Source organism: Aspergillus aculeatus (genome assembly GCF_001890905.1).
Source record: "Aspergillus aculeatus ATCC 16872 unplaced genomic scaffold ASPACscaffold_2, whole genome shotgun sequence".
In the NCBI taxonomy this organism is placed as follows: domain Eukaryota; kingdom Fungi; phylum Ascomycota; class Eurotiomycetes; order Eurotiales; family Aspergillaceae; genus Aspergillus; species Aspergillus aculeatus.
This window is the reverse complement of record NW_017962977.1, coordinates 1,527,935-1,551,841: the sequence shown is the minus strand read 5'-3', so window position 1 is coordinate 1,551,841 and position 23,907 is coordinate 1,527,935. Positions and strand designations below refer to the sequence as shown.

General features: G+C 50.8%; 9 protein-coding genes across 9 annotated transcripts; 3 read left to right on the top strand and 6 right to left on the bottom strand.

Annotated features, from left to right (window-relative positions):
* Positions 1-466: 466 nt before the first annotated feature.
* Positions 467-2,107, top strand: spp2 (spliceosome ATPase-activating subunit SPP2; the record flags this gene model as incomplete). Its single annotated transcript, XM_020197144.2, has 1 exon — positions 467-2,107. A coding segment is annotated over one exon (1,641 nt), but the record flags the coding sequence as incomplete, so codon positions are not given.
* Positions 2,108-2,364: 257 nt separating this feature from the next.
* Positions 2,365-5,403, bottom strand: ASPACDRAFT_23014 (U3 snoRNA-associated protein UTP13; the record flags this gene model as incomplete). Its single annotated transcript, XM_020199164.1, has 3 exons — positions 2,365-5,087; positions 5,145-5,172; positions 5,230-5,403. 3 exons carry the CDS (start codon positions 5,401-5,403, stop codon positions 2,365-2,367), a joined length of 2,925 nt encoding a protein of 974 aa, XP_020060145.1.
* Positions 5,404-5,696: 293 nt separating this feature from the next.
* On the top strand, positions 5,697-8,853 carry ASPACDRAFT_111870 (uncharacterized protein). The gene is made up of 4 exons (XM_020195591.1): positions 5,697-5,853; positions 6,153-6,518; positions 6,584-6,819; positions 6,871-8,853. Exons 1-4 carry the CDS (start codon positions 5,818-5,820, stop codon positions 8,693-8,695), a joined length of 2,463 nt encoding a protein of 820 aa, XP_020060144.1. The 5' UTR covers positions 5,697-5,817; the 3' UTR covers positions 8,696-8,853.
* Positions 8,854-8,918: 65 nt separating this feature from the next.
* Positions 8,919-11,073, bottom strand: ASPACDRAFT_111869 (ubiquitin carboxyl-terminal hydrolase family protein). Its single transcript, XM_020195589.1, has 2 exons — positions 10,357-11,073; positions 8,919-10,286 (listed from the first exon to the last, which is right to left on the bottom strand). The coding sequence occupies exons 1-2, from the start codon at positions 11,012-11,014 to the stop codon at positions 9,082-9,084; spliced, it is 1,863 nt and encodes a 620-aa protein (XP_020060143.1). The 5' UTR covers positions 11,015-11,073; the 3' UTR covers positions 8,919-9,081.
* Positions 11,074-11,203: 130 nt separating this feature from the next.
* On the bottom strand, positions 11,204-12,304 carry pre1 (proteasome core particle subunit beta 4). The gene is made up of 5 exons (XM_020204428.1): positions 12,247-12,304; positions 12,035-12,192; positions 11,714-11,963; positions 11,525-11,648; positions 11,204-11,458 (listed from the first exon to the last, which is right to left on the bottom strand). Coding segments are annotated over exons 1-5 (612 nt in total). The 5' UTR covers positions 12,249-12,304; the 3' UTR covers positions 11,204-11,380.
* Positions 12,305-12,454: 150 nt separating this feature from the next.
* ASPACDRAFT_75330 (ribosomal RNA-processing protein RRP9) lies at positions 12,455-14,684 on the top strand. Its single transcript, XM_020204427.1, has 2 exons — positions 12,455-12,987; positions 13,044-14,684. The coding sequence occupies exons 1-2, from the start codon at positions 12,616-12,618 to the stop codon at positions 14,544-14,546; spliced, it is 1,875 nt and encodes a 624-aa protein (XP_020060141.1). The 5' UTR covers positions 12,455-12,615; the 3' UTR covers positions 14,547-14,684.
* Positions 14,685-18,136: 3,452 nt separating this feature from the next.
* Positions 18,137-18,988, bottom strand: ASPACDRAFT_57180 (uncharacterized protein; the record flags this gene model as incomplete). Its single annotated transcript, XM_020203212.1, has 1 exon — positions 18,137-18,988. The coding sequence occupies one exon, from the start codon at positions 18,986-18,988 to the stop codon at positions 18,137-18,139; it is 852 nt and encodes a 283-aa protein (XP_020060140.1).
* A 537-nt stretch (positions 18,989-19,525) lies between these two features.
* Positions 19,526-21,068, bottom strand: ASPACDRAFT_39419 (uncharacterized protein; the record flags this gene model as incomplete). Its single annotated transcript, XM_020200587.1, has 4 exons — positions 19,526-20,584; positions 20,650-20,742; positions 20,801-20,920; positions 20,976-21,068. 4 exons carry the CDS (start codon positions 21,066-21,068, stop codon positions 19,526-19,528), a joined length of 1,365 nt encoding a protein of 454 aa, XP_020060139.1.
* Positions 21,069-22,473: 1,405 nt separating this feature from the next.
* ASPACDRAFT_39418 (uncharacterized protein) lies at positions 22,474-23,711 on the bottom strand (the record flags this gene model as incomplete). The annotated part of the gene is made up of 3 exons (XM_020200586.1): positions 22,474-22,917; positions 22,970-23,333; positions 23,386-23,711. The coding sequence occupies 3 exons, from the start codon at positions 23,709-23,711 to the stop codon at positions 22,474-22,476; spliced, it is 1,134 nt and encodes a 377-aa protein (XP_020060138.1).
* Positions 23,712-23,907: the final 196 nt, after the last annotated feature.

Genomic DNA, 23,907 nt, shown 5'->3' with positions numbered 1-23,907 from the left:
CGATTGTACGATTACTGCTCAGCTTGTTGATTCCATGCGTTCAAATTCTTCCCTTCTGAGGATTGCTGTAAGATCTGGTCAGGTTCCCTCACAAAAAAGGTCCTTGCGGACTGAAACCCATATAAGCGCGCGTCTAGCCCCGGGCCTCCGATTTTGCCACCGCCTCGGCCCTGCATATTACGCAAGTGAGCTTTCCCAACATTAGAACTTGCTCGACAACATATTGAAACCAACTCTCCAGACAATTCCTAGTTCAAACTCTCCAAAGAGCATAGCTAGGTCTTGGTCTAATCCAGCACCAATTCACATTCTACCTCAAATGGAGTGAGCGGTAGCTCTTGTACCCATCCAAGACACCACGAACACAGTGCTACTCAAACACTCACAGCTTCTTTGAACTCTTTGCCCCTCCAAAAAAGCACGGAGTGTAAAGACAAGCACCATGTCCTCCTCCGATCCCCCGCCAAGCGGCAGCACATCAAAGCCTTTCTCTCTCTCCCTGGGCAAAGGAAGTCCCAACGGCGATAGCGGCAACCCTCCCAAGAAACCTACCACCTTCAACCTCAAATCCACCAAGCCTACCGATCCTTCTTCTTCGTCAAATACGCGCTCCCTCCCCCTCGCCGCGCGCGGCGGTCGCCCCACACCCCGACAACTTCACAATGACGACGACTCGGACGACGACGACGCTGCTCCCGCCCACGAAGAAGTCACGGGCTTCGATACGGTCACGGGCAGCGCCATCTCCGCCGCCGACGCGGCCGTCAACCAGCCGCTGGTGATTCCGGTGACGAGTACCAATAATTGGCGGGATCGGCCGGGAATCAGTCGTCGAGGAGCGCCGCCGCAACAGCGGGGTACGAAAAACCTGCTGCCGAAGGAGGTCCAGGCTATCCAGGAGGCGCAGAGACGAGGGGAGATCGCCGGGGCGACGGTCGAGACGGAGGGACCGAGCACGGCCTATGGGCTGAGTTTTGCGGCGGCGAAGAAACAGGATATCGATGGGGACCAGGAGATGGAGGATGTTGGGCCGCAGAAAGCGGCGGATGAGGAGAGGGATAGGACGGCGCCCATGACGCAGGATGAGATCGCGTTGCAGGCGCTCATTCGGGAGAGCAACGGCGAGACTGCTGAAGGGGGTCGGTCGGATCTGGTGATTGAGGCTGCTGCTGCTGGGGAATTCGGCGAGACAAGTTCTTTCCGCGCGGATATCGCCTCGCGACCCGAGTCGGCGACGCTGGATCAGTATAATGCGATCCCTGTGGAGGAGTTCGGCGCGGCGCTGTTGAGGGGAATGGGCTGGAAGGAAGGGCAGGCTGTTGGCAAGGGGAAGTATGGGGGTGCGACGGCGAATCAGGGCAGTAAAGCGCGAGTCCCGGAGCGAAGACCGGGGTTTTTGGGAATCGGAGCCAAGGATGTTTCGGGGGGTAAAGGCGCAGAGGCGGAGTTGGGCGCGTGGGGAAAGGCGGCCATGCGCAAAGGGTCGAGGAAGGCTGGTCAGGAAGGAGGGACGAATACCGAGGGTGTCTATATGCCCGTTATGATGCGGAATACCAAGACGGGCAAGTTTATCACCGAGGAGGAACTGTCGACCATGAAGAAGGAGGCGAAGAAACAGACTGATGATGACGAGTGGAAGGCACGGCGAGATCGCAATCTGGAGAGGAGCAGCAGGCGCGATAGGGATGATCGTCCCAGAGAGAGTGATCGCGACTCCCGGCGGAGGGATTACGATGAGGACAGGCGCAAGAATGGGTCATCATCGAGGAGGGATCGGAGTCGGTCGTCGAGTGATCAGCATTCGAGAAGACGCAGATACGAGGATGACGGTAGTGATAGCCGCGATGATCGCTATTACCGAGAGAGAGACAGAGACAGAGATCGTGACTCTCGCCGGGATCGAGACCGGGACCGCGATAGAGACAGAGACAGCGACAGGAACAGGGACCGCGAAAGAGACCGCGACAGAAACCACCGATCTCGCGACGACGACCGCTACAGTTCCAGATACTCATCGTCGAATACTTCAAGCAGACATCGCGATCGCGATCGAGACCGCGACAGTGACCGCGACTCACATCGGAGACGAAGGTATGACGACCGGTGAAAGGCATTTTAGAGTCGACCTACGTTTGTATAGTCATGGATATAGCCTCCCTTTTTTTTGGAGAATGTCGCATTATCACCTCAATGAACATAACTTTTTACATCGCCGATTTTCCCTCCCAAGAAAGATCATTGAGCAAGACAGCAAGGACTCCGCTCATAGCGCCAGTGTATCACAATAATTCCAAAAGCAGATTACCTTTTGTCTATCTATACATGTTTCTCATTCATGACCGGGGGATCCGTGACCCTGTGTTTTCACGACCCCAGCATGACGACATCCTTCTCGGACTCGTTGGAATTCTCCTCCAAGGAGCCGGCGAAGAAGTCGTACGTACTCGCAGCGCCCAATCCACCCAATCCCACGCCGCCATCCATCTCTGCTAGCACCCACTCCACGAGATAGCTCTCGTCGGTGAGCTCCTCAATTCGCCGGTAGTGGCGGTCCGTGTAGGCAGCCAGAGCCTGCAGGATTTCCTTCAACCCTGCACTAGCGCGGCTATCACTGCGTCGCTTTGCCTTGGCTGATGCAAGCTCAACGAATGTTGAGGCAGGGTAGGACCGGAAAAGAGCGAACAGAATCCGTTGCGCCACTCTGGATGTGCGTGCATTCGTGTTCCAATCACGGACGCGGAGAAGAAGGGTGCGGAGGTTGTCGGGGTCAAGGGTTTGAAGGACCTCGTCAATGGAGGCGTTGCCGGTGAGACTGTTCTCATTCTCGAGGTTCTTTGCCTCGTTTGAGTTCGGGTCATCGGCGGCGTCGATGGCGGAAGTGAAGAGGGAGAGGAGACGACCAGGGTGGTTCAGCTGAAGCGCCAGTGTGATGGCTTCGCGATAAGCACCGGCCCGGATGTAGTTCTGTAGCTGCTGATCCTGTTCGATACGAGCCGAGTTGGCATTCACGGCGGCCGTGTAAGTGGCAGAAGTGGTATCGGTCCAGAATGTGACTGTGGAGTCGGCAGAGCCGGAGACAAGGCCATAGGGAGAGGAGGTTTTGAATGTGGTAGGGGACGGAACATCTTCGCGGGAGCCGGAGGGAGTCGGGCTGGCAAGCGCCCAGACGCGATCCTCGTGGTTGTCCAGAGTAGTCTCAAGCTCGCCTGAGTAAGGGGACCAGATCTTGACCAAGCCATCGGCCGCAGCCGAGGCCACCAAAGGCCGCAGTTGTGCGGCGGCCGTGTTGGGTGCCAGCGCAGATTCTTCTTCCTCGTCCTCGTTCTCTTCCTGGTGGGACAGATCCGAAGGCGGGAGCCAGATTACCTTAAGCACACTATTCGTGTGGCCTTCGAAGGTGAGGAGACAACTGTAGTCTGCCAGACTCCAGATCTTGATGGTTTTGTCACCCGAGCCTGTGGCGATCAAGCCTCTGTTGGTGCTAGTGCCGCTGTCGGAGTTGAGGATAGGAGTGCCGCGAGGGGCAAAACGCGCCGACCAGACACCTCGCTTGTGTCCGCGCAAGATACCCACCGTGGTGCCATCCTCGGTCGACCAGATCTTGACAGTACGATCCTGTGAGGCAGATGCGAACAGCGTCGCTGAGGGGTTGACATCCAAAGCATTGATATCCTTTTCGTGTGCTTTCCGGGTATAGACGGCCTTGGGATGATGGGGCTTTGAAGAGCTCAGCGGAGGCAATTTTCCGATATCCCAGCGCTTGATGGTCCGGTCTTGGGAACCCGTAAGCAAGAAAGCAGGAGGATGGTTCAGAGGATCATTGTAGGCAGGGGTATTGGCGGGAGGTGGGACTCGGGGGAAACTAATAGCACCCAATGATTCGGCATGACCGGTGAAGACTGCAAAGCACGTATATGACGAGGACTTGGGGTCGAGACGCCAGAGACGTGCGGTGTTATCCTTTGCACCAGTGACCAGCCAGTGACCAGACCAGTCTACATCAAGACAGATGATGATGTCGTCATGGCCCTCGAGATGTGTGATATCAGCACCGAAGTATCCTTCATTATTGGCAGACGGCCTGTCTTCGGATGGCCCAACTGATACGATGCGGATGCTTTCGGTGTTTGTAGCCAGTGCCAGCATCGAACGTTCAGGGCCGACATATGCGAGATCAATAATATCGTCGTCGTTGCCCGATATGCGCCGGATGATCGGCAAAGGATCGATTGTGGTCCCTGGCTTGTAGTTGTACAAGGGCTCCAGAGAATAGAACCGGATGGTCTGGTCAGCATGAACTGTCAATGCAGATGTCATGCCAGGAGAATATTGAATCGCCACAACGGCCTCATATTCAGAGGCAGGTTCTTGTTCCGCAGTGACCTCGCCTCCACGATTGCAGTCCCACACACGCAAGCGACCATTTTCACCCGCAACCAGACACAAACCACTATCGGCGACAAAGCAGGAGGCCTCCACACTTTCGAGGACCGGAATGATCCTCCGCGTCTTGAAAGTCCGCATGTCCCACACAATCACAGTCTTATCACGGCTAGCCGAAAGCAAGGCATTCTCCGATGGCGAATATGAGAGGCTGCGCACAACCGAAACATGAGACTCGAGCGACGCGATAGGCTTCCTCTTGTTCAAATCCCACACGCAAACCTTACCCTCCTCATCTCCGGAGGCAAGCCGGAAAACGCCCGTTGAATCCACTGCGGTCTCGTCGTCATCTGAGTCATTTGATTGATTCTTGTTCTTCCTCTTACTCGAGGACGAATTGTTCAGAAAGTCTGGCGCCTGGAAGAAGCACAGGGCTGAGATGACACCTCCATGGCCATGGAAGGTATGTGTGATAAAACCGCCCCGAATATCCCAGACTTTAATCGAGCCATCCGCGGCGCCAGTCGCCAGTAAGGTGCCAGTAGGATCGATCGCAGTCGTCACAACAGGTGCTGTGTGAGGCTTGAGACTCCTGGCTAATTTCGCATCGATCGTACGTGTGGATTCGTCGAGAGGCGACAGAGAGTAGATTCGCATGGACATGGACCGCGAGCACATAACGACATGTAAGGCCGATGGGGAGACTAAGCACAGTTAGGAAGACCGAACAGTAAATCACTCGAGGCCAGAGGGTTGCATACTAGCTAAGCTTGTGATAATTTCGCCATCCTAAAAATGTGTCCATATAAGCGGCTTGCAAGCACAGCGGTGATGTAGAGTACTTACGCCTTCCAGACTAGCGACCTGGTCTCCAGTCTCCAGGTCAATGACGAGAGCATCTTCACTGATGCATGTCACCAGGAAACGGCCACTGGCATCGAGCGCAGTGCTTCCTCCGGTGTAGATAGGACGAAGCGTGCGAGACGCCTCGAAGGTCGTCTTCACCACGGCTTTAGACATGATATGTGAAACTATTTAGCGATTGAAAGCCGAGAATCTATCGCGCCATGCTAGATCCAATAGGATCCACGTCGACAAGATATTCTGCGGTTGCTGGACGCCGCTCAACTCGCCGTCGCACCGGAAACTTCTGATCTTTTTTCGAGATGTTTGCCTTGTTTGTCTTACCTGCCTGTGGATCCCTGATCCCCGCTAGCCCAACTTGTAAGCGCTGGAGCCGCCCCAGCCGCCCACGTGCCTGCCGCTTTCCTTTCTGGGAATGATAGTCATCTTCCGCCCATCGACCATACATCATTCAAGACCATCCAACCGTCCATCATTCTAGTCAAACCATGCGGCACTTGACTTCATCTTGTCTGTAGAGGAATGGCTTCGCGAATCCTTCAGGGCCAACACTAACAAGGTGCTCACGCGATGGGGCGCCGAGCGTACCTGAATCGACTGGCTTTGGTATGCTCCACCTTCTTGTTCCGTTTCCATATACAGTACTCAGAGCTGTAACCCCACATGAGCAGCCTCTGTCATGGTTCATTATCCATCGTGAGAAATACTCTCATCACTAGAATCATGTTCTTGATGCAGAGCAATCATGGTGGCATCATGTGTGATCTCAAACTTAGCATCTTCCTGCCCTTCAACTGCCTGTCTACACATCTATGTACACTATGGATTTCTTGCTTGGCGCTCTTATACTTTACACTGGCAATCCCCATATCTCTATCTGAAGCATATTGTTAACACTTCATCAGGGGCGGTCTCCCTACGAGGCTCCTGATCGTTCCACAGGCTCCGAAGCAAACCCTGAACCTGCTCCTCACAGGAGAGTATCGGCTCTGCATGCGGATGACTATGTCCAGCATTATGATGAAAGGGGCCATCCCATTAATCCAGAGTCCAAGTATTTTGGCAGAGAGCTAAGAAGAGCCAAGAATGACGTCCTATCTACGATGGGAATTGTTGTCAGTGAAGAGGGCAACATGGGCGGCCCTACTGAACAACAGAAGATTGACATCATCGCGGCTGAAAATGACTATGGCTTGGTCATGGCTACTCTAGACCAGATCTCGGTCTTTCTTGGCTCCTGGTGGACTTCCTCCTTGATGGGCCGGATACTGGTAACCATCTCTGAACCTGCGACTAGAAGAAAATATGAACAAAATCAACCTAACCACTTAACCAGACCTTCAAAAGTTACACGCATGTTCCCTTGCTCAGTATGATACATCTAGAGCGTACGAAGCACGGGATGGTGGGATTTTACTTTGCGGGTATCCCAGCTTGGGCAGTCTCAACATGCTTATCCTTTCTCCGACATCATCCGCTGGATCGCTTGATTGCGGCCTGCCAAGATCTATTCCCGAATGATAACGTGCTGTCAAGGCTTGTACGAGCCACTTTGAACATCTTACACTCAGCGTGAGTACTTTGTGCGGTTTGGTCTTTATCACTAGCTAAAAGCGCATGCAGAACTCGAGGAAGCCTACTTGTCCTAGCTATACAAACTTACATGTACTCCTTGTTACAGTCACTTCACCTCGTTCATCCTTACTCTCTAGTAGGGCTAAGGGCTCTTCTGCCTTTTGGTGAACATGCTCCGATGCAACTTCCCATGTTACCAAATGACCTCTCGCCTCGTTCTATGGTCGTATTTCTGACAAATATCCTAACAACCCCCTCACTTCTTGTCTACATATATGTGTACCTACGCCCAGTCGTCGAGATCAGGCTCTATCGCCTGATTCGACGAAGGTTGCCGAAGCCCGTCTATGCAGACGATCTTTCGGTCAAAGTGGCCTACGACAACGACCTTGTTGACTGGATGATGCCAGCTCTTGGTCGTCGAGCCGATGAAGAGAATCGTCGCAACAACCTTACATTCATGGAAGACTTGGCCTACGAAGCCAACTTCTTTCGCACGTGGATTCTATCTTGGTTTGGCTTTAAGACACAACTAATAGGGTCAAGCCCGGAACATACGCCAGAAGCGCTTCGTCGTAGAGCACAGATAGAATCAGGATCATCAGGCGCGCAGCTGTCACGCGATGAGCGCCAAACACAAATCACCCCGCAGAGCAGACAAGAATTGGACACTGAACAAGCGCAACGGACTGCCGCTCCTCGATCTTCCGTTCCTGGCGGCACTGTAAGTTCAGATGCCATCTTCAGCGAGACTCAGGTGCTTTCGAATGAAGAGAACAGAATGTCTTTGTCTCCAACAGAGATGAGCAGCGGTGATTATGCGGACATGGCGCCGTTGAGACGGGCGATGGCCTTACCCCTAGAGGAAGATCAGAACAATCGGACCTTGCCGCGCGGCGATCATGCTGCTGAGGCTCCGAGAATGTCGCGGTCGAGTACGCTTTTTTCCCGTCCCTCATCGTCTACTACCTCTTCTCCAGCTTCGCCCCTCGTGCGTGCGTCGCTGATACATCAGAATTCGGACGTCATCACGATGCAGCTAGAAGTGTTAGGGAACCGTCATGAGCACAACGCTGGTACAGAAGAACCGAGGGCCAGCAACGACCCTGGCCAGCCACACTCAAACGGAGGGCCAGTCAATAACCAGGCGATCTCAAATCTGCTTGACGATCTGCTGGCGAATCAGGGCATGAATCTAGCCACCATTGTCAACACAGATGCTCTAGACAGCGATGGACTTTCTAACATGACCCAAGGCATATCTCCAGGATCTGTCGACACAACACCAGTATCTGCGGAAAACCCTCAAGTACAAAGTCCGGGGGCAAATACACGCCCTATCGGAATTCCTACAACGAACCTTCAGAATACATTGCCAGATAGCACAGGGACACCGGATCAGACCGATATGCCCCAGAGATCATCTGAAGTCGCTCAAACCTCTGCGAATAATGTCAGCTCTGGGGCTCCTCCGATTGCTTCTGATGGCCGGGCACCACAAACTTCAATAGCCGACCCTCATCCTATCGCCCATCGAGTCACAATTCTGTCGTCTCATCCCATTGATTCCCTCGCCTCTCACCTAGCTTCTCTAATCACGACTTTGATGTTCATTCCTCTCGAATCTCTTTATCTCCGCTCTCTTGCATCTTCTTATCTATCAGCTACAGATGCTCCCGCTGCTCTTCGGTCAGATGTTCACAGCATGGGATTCTGGGCTAGTGGCGGTTCGCGATCCAGTACACTTGTGTACTTTGGCAAAGTTGCATTGATGATGGGGGTGCAAACGGCCGTGAATGCTAGTGTGTGGGGCATCATCTCCGGTGCTGCCATCAGAGTTGGGAGAAAGTATTGCGGTTGGGGATCATTATAAGCATATGTAATATGGTTAATATGTCCAATTCGCATGGTCAAATTAATGTCATGCTTGAAGGGGGGTTTACCTTTTGATCCACAATCTTATGTATAACCAAATCCACACAGGCACATAGGCTAGCTGTCGGAAGTTAATGCAATTTTCAATATTCCGGTATAACCAGATGTCCCCATTGAGGCATCACGAGGATCGAGGAAAGATCTCCCTGACAAATACAAGACACCAACCGGTACGAGCAGTAGGTTTTGGATGATTTCTTTCATAATGATCATAAGAACTTAATTATACAGTATTTTGATCAGCATGTGTGTGCCAACCCCGAGTGCGGGACATCCAAGCACACGCACAGCTAGCCAAATTCAGGAGAACCCTTATCCTGCAGTTCACTTGGCCGCAGCTTTCCCCTTGCCGTTCGCTTTCCCAGGCACCTTACGACGCTCCCATACCATCAGATATCCCTCCTTAGTGAATAAGGTCTCACTTTCCGCCTTCTTGACGAACAGATCCTGAATCTCCAGCCACTCGGGCCCCCGCTGCTCGCCGGCATGTTCCTTTTGGATGCGGCCATTCTCCGCGGCCATGGCCTTATCGTGGAGTTGTACAAGCCAGGAGACTTTCTCGCTGCCCGCGCCTGCGCCGCTCGATGATGACGACCCACTACCACCACCGCCACCACTGCCACTTCCACCTCCCGCTGCGTTGACACCCTTGTCCGCTGCGGCTTCCTCGTGGGCCCCCGGTGCGGCCACGGTGGGGTCGAGGATGATGTTGGCGACGAGATCGTAAAGGATGGGTTCGCTGTGCGGCCAGATGGCGGGGTTGGGTTCGACGTAAGGCGACATGTCGAGGGAGCGCGGCGAGGGGAAGGTGACGATGGTGGGGTTGCGCTCGGAGACGAACCGGTTCTTGCTGAAGCGTTTGATGTGGAAGAAGAGGTAGGGGGGTAACGGGTGGAGGAGGCGGTGGCGGACGCGATGGGCCAGCTTCTCCGAGGCGGTGATGCCGTTGTACTTGTTCAGGAGGGTGGTCAGGGGCACCTGGGGGATGATGGATTCGCGGTTGGAGGATTGGAAGAGGGGGGTCGGGGGCAGGTCGAGGGTGAGGATGAGGAAGGGAGTGGTCTGGCTGTTGATCGTGCCGGATTCGGTGAAGACCAGGCGCGCGTTCTGGGTGTCGGAGTGGGCGGTGATGGCTTGGCTCTCGATGCGGAGATGACCCTGGAAGGCCGCGTGGACAACACTCGTGGGCGTCTTGGTGGGCTTCTTGGAGCCGCCGAGGGACAGGTGGAGGTTGTTGAGGAACCAGGACAGGAACTCCACCGGGTCGGATTGCTGGGTCAGCGTGAACCGCTTCGACGAACGCAGCGCGATCTCCTGCAGGAGCTCGTGCGGAGACACATGCGACCGGAAGGCCTTGTGGTTCCACAGTTTGCGCACCAGCGTGCTGAACCGCACGGCGAGTTGGGGGGTGCCTGGTTGGGAGAAGTCGTGCAGTAGGAAATAGTTCCGGATGGGGAAGACATGCGCAAGCAGTTGGACCACGACGTTGAGGTAATCGTTGGCTTTGATGTTGTTCATGCCAACAAATCCTGGGGCAGTGTTGTCAGTTTGTTTCTCCTTCTGATGTTGGAAGCTGGGATTGCAAGGGACGCTTCTTACCAGGCCTGTAGCGATTACCTGCAAGGTCGAACGCATCATGAACCTCTTTATCTAATTTGGCCACCTCTTCCTTGTTGTAATGCGGGTCGACAACGTATCTGATGTCGTCCAAGCTCTTGTTCTTGACCTCGTAGCCTTCAGGGAGAACGTACACCTTCTTGGTTCCCATATTGATGAAGACATGGTGTCCGACCTCGAGCGCATGGAAATAGGCATGCGACTTCGGCCCTCTGCCCTGGAAGTATTTGCCGCAGACAAGGCAGGCGTACACGTTGATGTTCGACAAGCTCACGGAGCACTGCTTCTCGAAGTCGAAGTCGAGGATTTCGCGATTGATGGTATCGAGGTAGAGATCGCTGTAACCCTCCAGGGGCGCACTTTGACGTTTCGGGGCTGCGATGGCCGGCCTGTCATCATCGGTATCGGCATCAGAAGAGTCGTTGGCTCCCAGGTCCTGCGCCGCCTCCTCGAGTTCCTCGCCTTCCTGCTCGGCAGCTGCGAGTATGTCCTGGCCATTGGCTCGGCGAAGCGGCAGAGCTTCACGGCGCGGATCGTCTTCGGGCAGGTCGCCATCTTCCACACGCGCCTTCTTCGAGGCAGGCGAGCCCAAAAGGATTCCCTCCTCTTCTAGCGACAGCTCCGCTTGTCGTTTCGACATCATGACTGAGTATACGGCGGAAATTCGACAGGAAACATGCGGCGATGCGGGATTGAAACTGTGAGGACGCGATAGGAACCGGTCAATGCAAACACGTCAAACAGCATCATACGGCGGGCGATTACGGCATCACCGCTCGATCTGAAGCTAACTTAACATCATTAGCAATTTAGATGCAGGTTGCACGAAGCATTTCACTATTCGAAAAGTCGTTGCTATAAGTCTCTACCTCAGCTAAATCATGGGCAAGACTAGTTCGTCCTGGTCAAACTCATGGGAATTATCCTGCCATGCCGACCGATCCTCTTAGAAACCCAAGTCCCGTAAACCGAAAACATAAGACAATCGTTGGTATGATACAACACATTAGGCACTCTTGACAACCCTGTTATTATCAACCTCTACCTCCCGCACGCCATCCTTGGTTATCACCTTGACAAGGACCTAGAAGCTGTCAGTAAACCCGGAATCATATTGCGGTTCGATTGCGGAAGATAGCTTGTTACATACCCCCTTGTAGTCGATTGGTAGTCGGCGCTTCAGCTCGTCCGTGCACATTTCCAATAGCTTCAGACCTTCATCGAGGGAGATGTCGGGATGGTGGTGTTTATCGAGGGTGGACAAGCAGTAGTATCTGAAGCATCTTAGCGCAGGCCTCGGCGAAGAGTGACAGATTCTCTCTATCACGTCCAAACTTACTGGGCATAGCCGTGAGCTGCGTAAGGTACCGACGCCACGGAGGCCAAGTAATCGATCCAGTACAAATGGGGCTTCTCAGTGATTGGATCCATTCCGCCCAGCAGAAGGTTGACTGTGTAGGGATTTCGGGATCTCAAGCTCCGCGCGAGCTCGCCTCGGACGAAATTGGCAACCGCATTCGGACCTAGTTCGGTATCGTTGCGCATGGTGTATAACTGGATGTTGGCTTGAATGTATTCGGCGAATTGGACTAGCGATTCGTACGGTTAGCTGCAAGAGCCGACCTTGAGTGGCTTGTTGGTCAAGCCGCGAGGAACCCACCAGTGTCTCCGGCCTCTCCGGAGAAGGCCATCAAATTGTGCTTGTTCAACTGTCTTGTCTTATCGTCTTCGGCTTTGATGATGGTAGGACCGCGCATGATAGCTTTGGAAGCCGCCAGAATGACGAAGTCCTTGCCAGTGATGCCGAGTAGTACCTCCCTGTAAGCAGATTAGTCGACAAGAATCTCTCAATGTGGGCAAGATAGAACGTACATAGCTGCAGTATTTATTCTAGAGTATGACAGAAGAAGAGAAATAAGAGGGAAGGGAAGGGAAAGTGATGTATAGATGTGGGGAGAGGAAGATGATGATTAGGACCTCATCGCTGGCCGCGCGGAGCTTTGACTGCCTGGAGCTGTGGCTACGAGGGCCCAGCTGCCTGAGGCCGGAGCTGCCCTCTTGCTAAGTCAGCATTTAGGCGTTACGTTGATGCGGTCTCCGCCTGCACAGACCACCGGCAGAAAAAAAGTGAGCAAGCGAGTATCTGCGCTGGGTCGGGGTGTCTACTGTCAGTTCACGTGTGGTCTTTCTATTTTTACGCCACTCTTTTCTCATTCAAAGTCAAGCCACTTACTCTGGGCAATGTCCTCTTTCTTCACAGTCCCCGCTTCCCAGCGGAAAAGAAAGAGAGAAGATCGCACCGCTGCCCCGGCGTCGAAGAAACGAGGCGTTGATGCGAAGGGAGATGCAACCGGAAGAAGTGGCGGCAAACGCAGGGATCAGGATGAGGAATCGATCTCGGGGAGCGATATAGATGAGGATAACCTCAGCGTTGCTTCTGGTGTTTCAGACGACAGTGGATCGGAATCCGACGAAGGCGAGACCGCCGCCGACCGGAGATTAAAGCTTGCGGAGCGCTACCTGGAGAATGTCCGAGATGAAGTGGATGACATCGGTTTTGATGCGGCTGAGATCGATCGCGATTTGATTGCGGAGAGATTGAAGGAGGATGTGGTACGTATCGCTATCCTTGTCTTCCATCCGCTCAATGGAGCTGACACTCGGGCCAGGACGAGTTCAAAGGACGCATCTACCGCCAGATTGCATCAGACCTCGCCTTTTCGAAAGCTTCGCACACATTTTTCCGAGCAGATACACAGTCGACCACTTCGATCGCAGTTCACGCGCCCTACGTCTATACCGTGTCGAAGGATCGAACCTTGATTAAGTGGGAGCTTGCCGCACCTACTTCCGCAACCGCGCTGCCCTCAACAACCGGAGATTCCAAGCGTCGCCCGCGTCCACAGAGAAAGAAGCCCAAGCAAGTGAAGTACGTGCGGGGTTTGCGGAAGGTTGCTGAAACTGGCGAGGAGCACGGCCACACCAAGAGCATCTTGTCTGTTGCCGTCTCACCATCCGGAAAGTTCGTGGCTACTGGTGGTGAAGACAACAAGTTGATCGTCTGGGACGCGGAGACCCTGACACCCTTGAAAACCTTCACACAGCACCGCGATTCTATCAGCAGTCTCGCCTTTGCCCGCCACATCTCGACCATGAGTTCCGGAGAACAGCTGTTCACCGGCTCGAATGACCGAACCATCAAGACCTGGTCTCTAAGCACTGCTGGTCATGCCTACGTTGAGACGCTTTTCGGTCATCAGGACCATGTTACTGGCGTTGCCGCCATGACGATCGATCAATGTATCAGTGTCGGGGCCCGCGATCGCACAGCGAGATTATGGAAGGTCATCGAGGAACAACAGCTGATTTTCCGCGGCGGATCTAAGAGTGCCTCTTACCAGGAAAGCAACATCGACTGCGTGGCACCTCTACCTCCGAACCACTTTGTCACCGGCTCGGACTCGGGCTCCCTCTCGCTTTGGTCTGTTCACAAGAAAAAGCCCCTCTTCACGATTCCGCTCGCCCACGGCCTCGATCCCTTACCTCCCCTGGACGAGCTCTCCGCCGAAGTCGACCAAGCCACGGCCGCCCACAACTCCCGCCATCTTCGCCGCATGCCTCGCTGGATTACGGCGCTGGCCACAGTGCCCGGCACGGACATTGTGCTTAGTGGTAGCTGGGATGGATTCATTCGCGCATGGAAGATTTCAAGCGATAAGAGGACGATCGTTCCCTTGGGCCCCGTTGGAGGCGTGTCGAAGATGTCCCTAGCTCCCGATACGCCTTCCGAGCAACTCCGACAAACGCTCGAATTCGACACACCCAGCGCCTCGGACCGCATGGATGTGGAAGGTGCACCGGCTCAGATGACTACCGGCGCTCCCAACGAAGAGGAACCGCTCGTCAAGGGCGTCATCAACGGCCTTGCCGTGTTCGAACGCCGGGTCGAAACCGCCAAACCCGGCCAGGTCCCAACAGAGTCCAAGTCCAAGACGACGACGTCCTCGGAGCCGGAAGCTCGCGGCCTGTGCATTGTGGCAGCCGTGGGCAAGGAACACCGTCTGGGACGCTGGAAGTGTTTCACCAATAATTTCCACGAAGGTCCCTCGGCCGAGGGCCGCAGTGGGGCTGTCGTATTCGAGGTTCCGTTCATCGGCGACAAGCTCAATTGAGAGGAGAAGAAGCATCAAGGGATTTTTTTTTGATAATGAATCATTGTGAACACGGCGTATGTGTGTCTATCTCATATTCTTTCTTCCATGTGTATTTCTATTCCCGGGCCCCGTGGTCTTTACATATCCTCATATTCTTATGGTTCAAAATTCATAGTGGTTTGATAGCCTTGGGTGCGAGAGGTTGCGGTTAGTTGGAAACCGTTACTATTAGTTGCATATAATTAGATTACTAATATTTATTAGTCAGGTAGTCCTAAATAGTTATGCAAAGCTTAAATCTAGATGTATAACTATAGTAAAGTAAATAACTGTTCTATCTTCATTTTTACTAGTCTTTTAATGGTCTTGATATACTTTAGAGCTTATATTCTAATAATCTAATACTATCAAAGGCTCATCTTATCATACTCTCTATTAGTTTCAACAACTAAATAAAAAATGTTAGTTCATATTCATTTTACTTGGTGAAAATCCTCAGTTCCTGTGTTAAACCATATACTATTTCTTCAAAACCTCACTTCTTCAAAGCTTCACTTCTTCAAGACCTCACTTCTTCAAAGCCCCACTTCTTCAAAGCCCCACTTCTTCAAAACTATACTTCTTCAAAACTTCACTTCTTCAAAACCTCACTTGTTCAAAGCCTCACTCCTTCTACACCATCCGTTCTCTCCATCCCACCTCTCCTTCTACACCATCCGTCTCCTCCATCCCATCTCTTCTTCTACACCATCTGTCTTCTCCATTCCATCTGTCCTCAGCGTTAAGTTATCACATCCAGTCGAAATATTCAAATGATTTAAAATCATGGCGTCCAGTACAACGTCTCCGTCTTGCAAATTTGCTGACGCCGATGATGAGTTCATCGACTGGGGTTTGTTGTCCTGGCAAGCCGAAACACTTCTGCAGATGATTCATACTAATCTTTTCTGATTACATAGGAGCTGGAAAATCACAGCCATTTAACCGTACAGTTAAAAAACAGAATCTTCTAAGCCATTATTATCGGACCAGCGTTATATACAACCTAATCAACTACAGTCTTCCCATAGTCAACCACTGCAATACAAGCCGTCTCAGCGACCAGGCCAGCCATCCCCAATACATTTGCGGAAAACCCAAAGCCAGAATTCAGTTCAGTATATACCATCTTCAATTGGATCCTCTTACTTATCTAGTCGGCGTGGATCATCAGTTATACTTCCGTCCTCTACTCAGGCGCCGCTGCCATCATCACCACCTATTCTTAGCCAACAAGCACCGTTAGAGATAATTGAGGATGACTCGATATCTAATACAGTGACCCAGCAGCTGTATTACTACTACCTAACTGGAACAGAATCAACAAACACAATAAAAGCTCAGCAAAACCAAACAAAATCTATTCTCTCCGATACTGAGGTATTTATTTTATAACTTACAGCAGATTGCTCGCTGACAGTTTATATCCTGCCTTGACAACCAAAGAGTTGTTTGGCCAGTGGAGCAGACATTCTCAGGAATGAAAAGGACAATCACCACTTCAAGACTGGAATGTCTCGTGCCCGTGACCTTTATAAGCAGTGGAAAAACCGGACCTGGGAATTTGCCTTGAAGAAATTCGAAAACTGGATAATGACACTTTCTGCCAAGAAAAGAAATCGAGTCAGAAATTGTGACTATATTGCTATTTTTCAGGCAGCCGAAGCACATTCTGATTTTGCTTGGGTTTTTGAAGTTTTTCCCTGGACACAACCAGCGATCTCAATTAATGATTGCACAGCACTGGGTCAGGAGTGGCTGAAATGTTAGTATACTCCATGAAAGGCTTTCACAGAAGATACTGATAGTTTAGATATTACCCTTTAAGTAATGACAGTTTCCTACCTTTACAACGTGCATGAACAAAGCCAAGGTCAGCCAACAACCTTAAGTTTGAATAAACACAGCTGGAGCTACGTCATTCGGATGTTTGATGCTCTCTGTACATTGGATCGATTTAAACACCTAACAGTCAATGATTTCCCGCTACGGGCAGTACCATTAGTACAGAAACGGAATGCACGGATCAGGCTTAATATAAATGAAATTACAGAAGGGACAGTTCAGCGGGGAGGGAGAGGACTCTTGGATGATTCAGATAATGAGGGGCATGTAAGATACAAAAAGAAGAAGCAGACTATGCAGAGTGAGGGCGAGGATGAGAATGAGGACTTTGATAAAGGCGAGGGCGAGGATGATGAGGATAGAGATTAGATAGGGATATCTAAAATAACACTGCAACTGTAACAGAGGATAAGTATCAAAGTCCCTTTTTTAAAAGAATCTCAGAATAGATTAATAGACTAATTTACAGGATTTATTAATGCGGACCCATATTGAAAGTACTAAAGATTATTATTATTACTATAAGTACTACTAGTACCATTGAGTACTGAAGTAACGGAACCCAGAATAATATATATATATATATAATTTAGTATATCCATGGTACTTGAAAACATGGACTATTGTCAGACCTTGGTCACACTCTTATTCTCCTACCTATTCTTCTTCGATTTTGTGCTGACTCGTCCTGGTTCCATGCCAAGTATTTTCAGCGTAGAAAGTTGATAATACTGTCTCTCTTTCCGAACATCAGGATTATCTTGGCTGGTTCGTGCGTGTGCAGCTATTGCAGCAGCGACTACTGCTATTCCAACTAGCTCCTATACTCCGGTACAAGATCTTACAAGACAGATTATCCATAGCCGCTGTATATTTCAGTACCTTATGGCAACAGTATCAAGTATGTCTGATCAGCAACTGAAACGAGTCTGCAGTGAGAGTATCATATAGCTACTCCAATCGTTCATGCGGGATTCCCCCTCGATCTATTTTGCTGATGAGTATGGAACACTGATGAATTGCAATGTCTTATGTGGCGAGTTTAAGCACAGGTTTGCTATCTTCTAATATTACTGGTCTTTATAGTTAACTGATAGTTTTAAAAGTATATTCAAGGCTTGGATAGACCGTGCATCACCATCTCGACTTATGACCATCTTTTCAGAATGGATCAGTTGCGGCAAATTCTGCGACTTGGATTAGCAGGTGCATGGAACAGTGTATATTCAGAGCATCTTCAGATTATTCAACAACTATACCAGTTGTGTCTACGGCTTATCGAGTGTCATATTCTCGCCAATGAGTATGATGCATGTCAACTCTTTCTTAATGAGTACACAGCTATCTTCCTCAAATATTCCTCTTTCAGTACAGCAAATTCTATCTATGCTTCCTTCAGCATATCAGAATGAATATAGTATAACTACTCCAGTTCAGTATGAATCGTCATATCTTTCATTCTATTCTCGAATAAAAGTATCATCAGGGTGAGTATTTTCTTAGTCTTGAAGGCTATGTGAAAGCCTTTCTCATACCCCTCTATACTAAGCACTTATCTAGGCATTCAAGATCCCCTATTGTCTTCCTTGCTCCTAGGTGTGCTGCAAATCTGCTGGAAATGTACATATACCAGATTTTTCGTGAAAAGACGAAATACACTTCAGAATACCGCAAGCAGTTTCTAGACTAGACAATTCTAGGTAGACTTTTCTTCACCTGCACAATTAGGAAATATGAGCAGCTAGCGCCAGGAAAAAATTTCTTGTGAGCTCGAAATCCCGTTCTGGTGGCACTGCCACCCGTCCCAGAACACGCTCGACCTCTAGGATTAGAGGCTCCCCGATGACAGCAGGCGGCATGGCTCCATAATTGACATTGACAGTTCCGACCAGTTCCTTTTCATATCTGGGTGGGATGGATGTTGATGCTCGTGTATTTGCGGTCGATACTCGTGGTATATACTTCTCAAAGAGAAGTGTCTTTCGGTCCCGGTTGACATTGATCAACAACACAATCAAAACCTCTCCGCAAGGATATTCAATCCACCACGATGCATCTAGTCGGAGCCTCGGCAAAGACTCTGAAACACCAGCCTCTATGACCAGGTGAGGCCAATCAGCATGGTTTTGTCTGAGATAACTATTCTTCCATGATGCGTCCGCTTCTTTCTCAGATGCAGTTGGTCCGACATACTTCGTCGCCGCTAGAGCGAAAAATGCTGCCTCATCGATTCCCATACGGTCGGACAACCTAGTGAGGTGTTGTCCTACATAAGCATGAGCAATTTCATGTTCATATGTGGGAATCTTGACGATCAGAGTGGATATATCAGGAAAATATGTGAGTCGCACGCGGGAGCATAAGCGAGATCGATTCTTTTCAACGTCATGATAGAGGTCATATGTGACGAACTTGTAGGATAGGTAGGAGTCGGTACGACGTCCACTTGCCAAAATCCTGTGTTTCTCAGCAATAGCTGCGTTCAGATTTTCGAATGTCGTGTAGGTGGTCGGTGGGGAAACCTCAGTCATGGCGAGCTGGGAAGAGCGAGCAACTGCAACCTTTTCCTCGGACATCTTGGATGCATGAATTTCTCGAGAGAAGGCAGAAACTGGTATGGAGGATGATGGTGACAACGACGTTGAGGAATAGGATGCCATTTTTGCCTCTTATTTGTCAATAACCGGTGACGTATGAACGGCGTAAGTTTTCGGAAATAACCTTGAGACGCGGGGTACAACAGTACCTGTACCTGCTGATGATAGTGCTGAATCTGGCCTGAGAACCAAACGGGAATAACACTCTGACTGGGTTCTGAAGCCAAAAGACACTACTTTGAGAACTTGGAAGAATGGAAGTATCAAATGCGCCTAGCTGATCTTGGTAAAGATGAAGCAATCCGTATGTTAGAGAGAAAGAAGAGGAGGAGAAGGAGGAGATGGAAAGGATGAAGTCACCAACCACCGCCTTTCATGTAAGGAAGGTGCCCACCACCCTCCTCTACCTCCTGCCGCCACAGTTCTCAACGGACTGCCATTGTGGACGAGGTAGATGAGGGTAGGGAAGGGACTGTGATGGACCAGGATGCGGAAGGAACTGCCATGAGACTCGGACTAGCAGTTTCCTCGTTCTCTTCTAGTCCTCCTCGTAGGTCTTATAGGACCTTCGTCTTCTGAGGAAGAGGCGATGTATATTGCATTCGCCTCGGAGTTGGCAGGCGGAATTTGAGTACGGCGAAAGGCGCCTGATGTTGTTCTAGGCGCCGCATCAGCCGATCGAGAAGCCCTGGTGGACTGCTCTGGCTCGGGAGTAGGAGAATCCGATGGCACACGATATGTTGGCACTCGATTTCGCCGGCTACTGCTAATAGCAGGTCTGATAGGCTCGTCATCATCGTCATCATCGTCGTCTTCCGAGTTTTCCGAGCCTTCTGAATCATGTGAATCCTCATCTTCTTCGCTGCTACCGTCTTCGCTGCCATCCAGCATTTCGTCAGGCGTACCGCTATCTGGAACCTCGGATCGTGTAATTGAGTATTCATGATGCCCGACAACTGTAGACCGGTCAGACTCAGAATAGTCGCCATGCTCATGTTCTAAGTCGTCGTCAATGAATGAATCCATATCCGCATCGTCATCTTCATCGTCCATTTCACTATCTTCGATTCCCGAAGAAGGGCCTGCAGGCCAATCGCGAGGCCAATATCCGGGGTGTTGCCGATACAATGCGTCGTGCAGATCAGGCGGCAAAGTTTGGAGGGTTGTGTATATCTCATCGAAGTCATAATCTTCATCATATTCTCCGAACCCGTCCTCAATGTCATCGTCCATGTAGTCGGTCATCTCTTCGGACCCTTCCATATCGCTATAATATGTGCTCGTTATCGAGTCGCGATCTCGTTGGTAGCCGCAGTGTATACATTCATCGTCCTCCAACTCCCATGCACAGTGCGGACAACGTAATATGTTATCATCGTCATCCATGATGGGCTGACTAATTTTCGGCTTGTTGAAAGTTCCCCGAAACAGACCCCCTTCCTTAGGGTCTGCATTCTGTCTGTCCTTTTCTAACCGCTCTGCTTCCTCATTGTGATGGCGCTGGTGCTCGTCTGTCGTCTCGCCCTTGTCGAGTAGCTCGGGCTGGCTCGTGAACATTTGAACAACGGCTCTAACCTTTGAAGTGTGAGATCGAGCCTTTTTCTTCTTCGCTCGTCAAAGGATGAGTCAGGGTGTCTTACCAAGTAAGCAGGTGCAGGCTGCGCCTTCACTGGGGCCCGACAGTCAGGGCATGTTTTGTTGTGTCGTCCACCAACGAACCAGGAGGTTAAGCACTACAATGCGCTGTCAGACGCCGTGCGAATAGTTACGCCAAACATTTGGGGAGCTTACACTGTAACAAAATGTATGCCCGCAAGCCAAAGTATAGGGTTCATAGAGCGGCCGGATGCAAACGCCGCATTGTATGAGGGACCGAATGCTGTCGACATGACCTTGTAAAGTTTGGAAGAGCTATTAACACGATGTTAGCAATGTATAATTCAGGATATCCGCGTAAGTCGCTCACGCCCGACGCGTTGTCTCCCGTGGTTATCGCGGGCGCATTTGTGTTATCGGCACCATTGTTCGAGACGGCAGCCCCGGCAGCAGCTTGGGCCATTTTTTCGATATTTGCTTTTGCGCAGGCCGATAAAGGTGTATATGAGGTGAACGTAAGACCGTATATCAAAGTACGCGAAGCTCTTCGAAGTGGATGATTTGAGAAAGTGGTCCTGTTGTTTAGGAAGGGGGGAGAGATTAAGTATGGACTTTTCAGGTACGCGAGATGATCGCCGACATCACTGGAGGGAGGGAGACAGGCAACTATGGCAGGAGTAAAATAGCCCCCCACCAAGTGGTTTTAAGCCAGGAAATTCGAAGAGGAAGCAACCCCGTAATTATGAGCTAAAGGTGACCTGGGCGACCTCGATATGCGGCTCTCGAGAGATAAAGAAGAGAGATGAGACGAGGAGAGGAAGCAAAACTCGGCACTCATACCGCTAGGATTAGCTTTGGGGGGGGAGAGAACTTCCTTATTCCTGCCTGAGGAACACCGATCACATTCACTTTGTCTTGGCCGGTCGGAAGTTCCGCGCGCAAACCGAACAAACACAACAGCCCGAACTAATGGAACGGTTTAACTATGGAGATCCAACTGGATGGGATCCATTTTATCGACCGGAATAACTTCCCCTATAATGGGGAGCATTTAGCGCCGAGTTCGATCCGGGCGTCAGCATCCTGTTAGCGCCGGTTATCTTCGTGAGATGGAGACAACCTTCTCGATCTCTCAGAATGCTTTAGTTACCAAGCTTATCGCGCGGGACAATTCCCCTCCCTTAAGAAATGATGCTTCATGACATAAAACCCGCAACCACTATTATCTTCTACTTTCATGAACCCGAAAACGTTCACATCACTGTCTATGAAAAGCATGGGCCTAACTAACAATGGTCTGGCGCGCATCCCTCTTTCGCCCGCTTGACTTATCATATGTTTGTCGAAACTAAGAAAGGCAGCAACTCGCGGACATCCAGCGTATCGACCCATTGCTCAAGACGTCAGGCTGCCTGGTTTCTCCAAATTAGCGCCTAGGGATTCAAGGGCTTTTAATTGTACTCGATCGAATTGTACTCTTACGGTCATTTTTCAGTCGAACATGAACACATTCACTCTAATCAGATCCTTCATGGAGATACGTGGTTTGATCAGGGACATACTAAACTTCCTTCGATCTGAAAACGACGAACCTAAAGACTATCTTACGAAATGCCACTGTTGCATCACTGAATGCTGCCTATTACAAGTAAAAGAGAAAGACGAACGCCTCGTTTGCCCAAGCGACATTTCGCCTACAGAAACCCAAAATCCCTAAGTCATTACGACATGATAAGATTGGCCCAACCGCAACCCTTTGTTCGCTTAACAAATCGAAAGCGCCATACGAAAACCTCATATTGGCTGATGGGGAAGAAAAAGAACAATTTATTACCGCTTCATTCATCCACATGAGTAGCTGCTCGGATCTACTCCACAGCAGCAAAGCTTCGTTTTTTGGAACGTCGCTGCTTGAGATCTTCTGATACCAGGTGGCTATCATCAGTAACACCTTTGGTAACTTTATCATCTTCAACAATCTCCTTGTCCATGTGCTCCAGGAAAGCGATCTGTTCTCGAATAAATTGCTTCAATAGGCGGGTGTCGAAAGGTCTGGTCGCTCTTTTCTGATCACGCATGAATCGGTTGGCATCTCGCAGGCGCTCTTCGAGGATCTCAAAGCGGTACTCCGCGAACTGGTGGTACAAGTCGCCAAGCTTAGATATTGGACGTACTGTTGTAAGTACAGTGTCGTCTTTGGTGGCTGAAGCGCGAGGCCGGAAAGAGGTGACCATGGAAATTCGCTCAGTTGTTCCCAAAGCACGGAGTGCCTGATGCTCGATATAGCGCCCCTGAAGAATGACGGCAGACCCCTAAAAGACGCTGTAAGCCTGCTACCACTTGGATCAAGCCCTTCATACTTACCATCTGTGGTCCTCGGACCTTCACCACTTCTCCGTCACCTTTTCTCAAAGCTGTCTCGCCGCCAATCATGTTTGTACAGTCGGAAAGCATTGTCACGCAGACAAAAGGATAACTGTCTGTATGCCAATCAACGATCGGGTCTTCGTCCTCCCAAGGACAGCCGGCCACGCCTTCGTCTGCTTGTCGAGTCGTCTTCTCCATGACCGCTTTAAGAGCCTCGTTCTTCTCCTGCTCGCTGTGAACGGAGATATTGACGTGGCCAATCTCGAAGTCCATGGCGGGAACGAGATCAACACCGGCAATTTTTGAGATGATTGCCAGCGTCTCCGGATTTTTCCAGGCATCATAGATGAACGGTGCGCATCTATGCAACAACATCAGCTATGCTCAAAGGTGCTTGGGCCTGGGTTACACACTCTGCCGCATATCCTCGCAACTGGCACTGAGCAAGATCGCTCGAGTACTTATGCTTCATGAAGACTTCATCGCTGAGAACCTCTTCGCGCATTCTTTGGATGGCCTCTGCAGAGAACAACGGGAAAGGCTCGGAGACTCCCACGGGAGAAACACCTCGGCTGTCCGAATAGCCGAGCTCTTTCATGCTGTACACTTTGGAAGGAGCGGTGTGATCCAGGTGCTTGGAAGGGTCAAAGGCAACCTTTCCTGTCGACGAGGTCTTTTGATGACTGACTTCTGTCTCCTTGGGCTGGATTGGCCCTGCCAGAATTGGCGCTGGTGTCATGGTGTAGGTCTCCACAGACGCCATTGGTCTACAACTGTGAGGTTCTCAGGTCAGAAGCGAATCCAAGATGTTTGCCATATGCTATAGATCGGCGGCAGCGACATACCTTTATATGTCGAATGATCAGGCCGCAGATGGATCCGGATAATAGAGTCAAATAGTGAGGTATACAAAAGATGGAGCTGCCTGAGGGAAT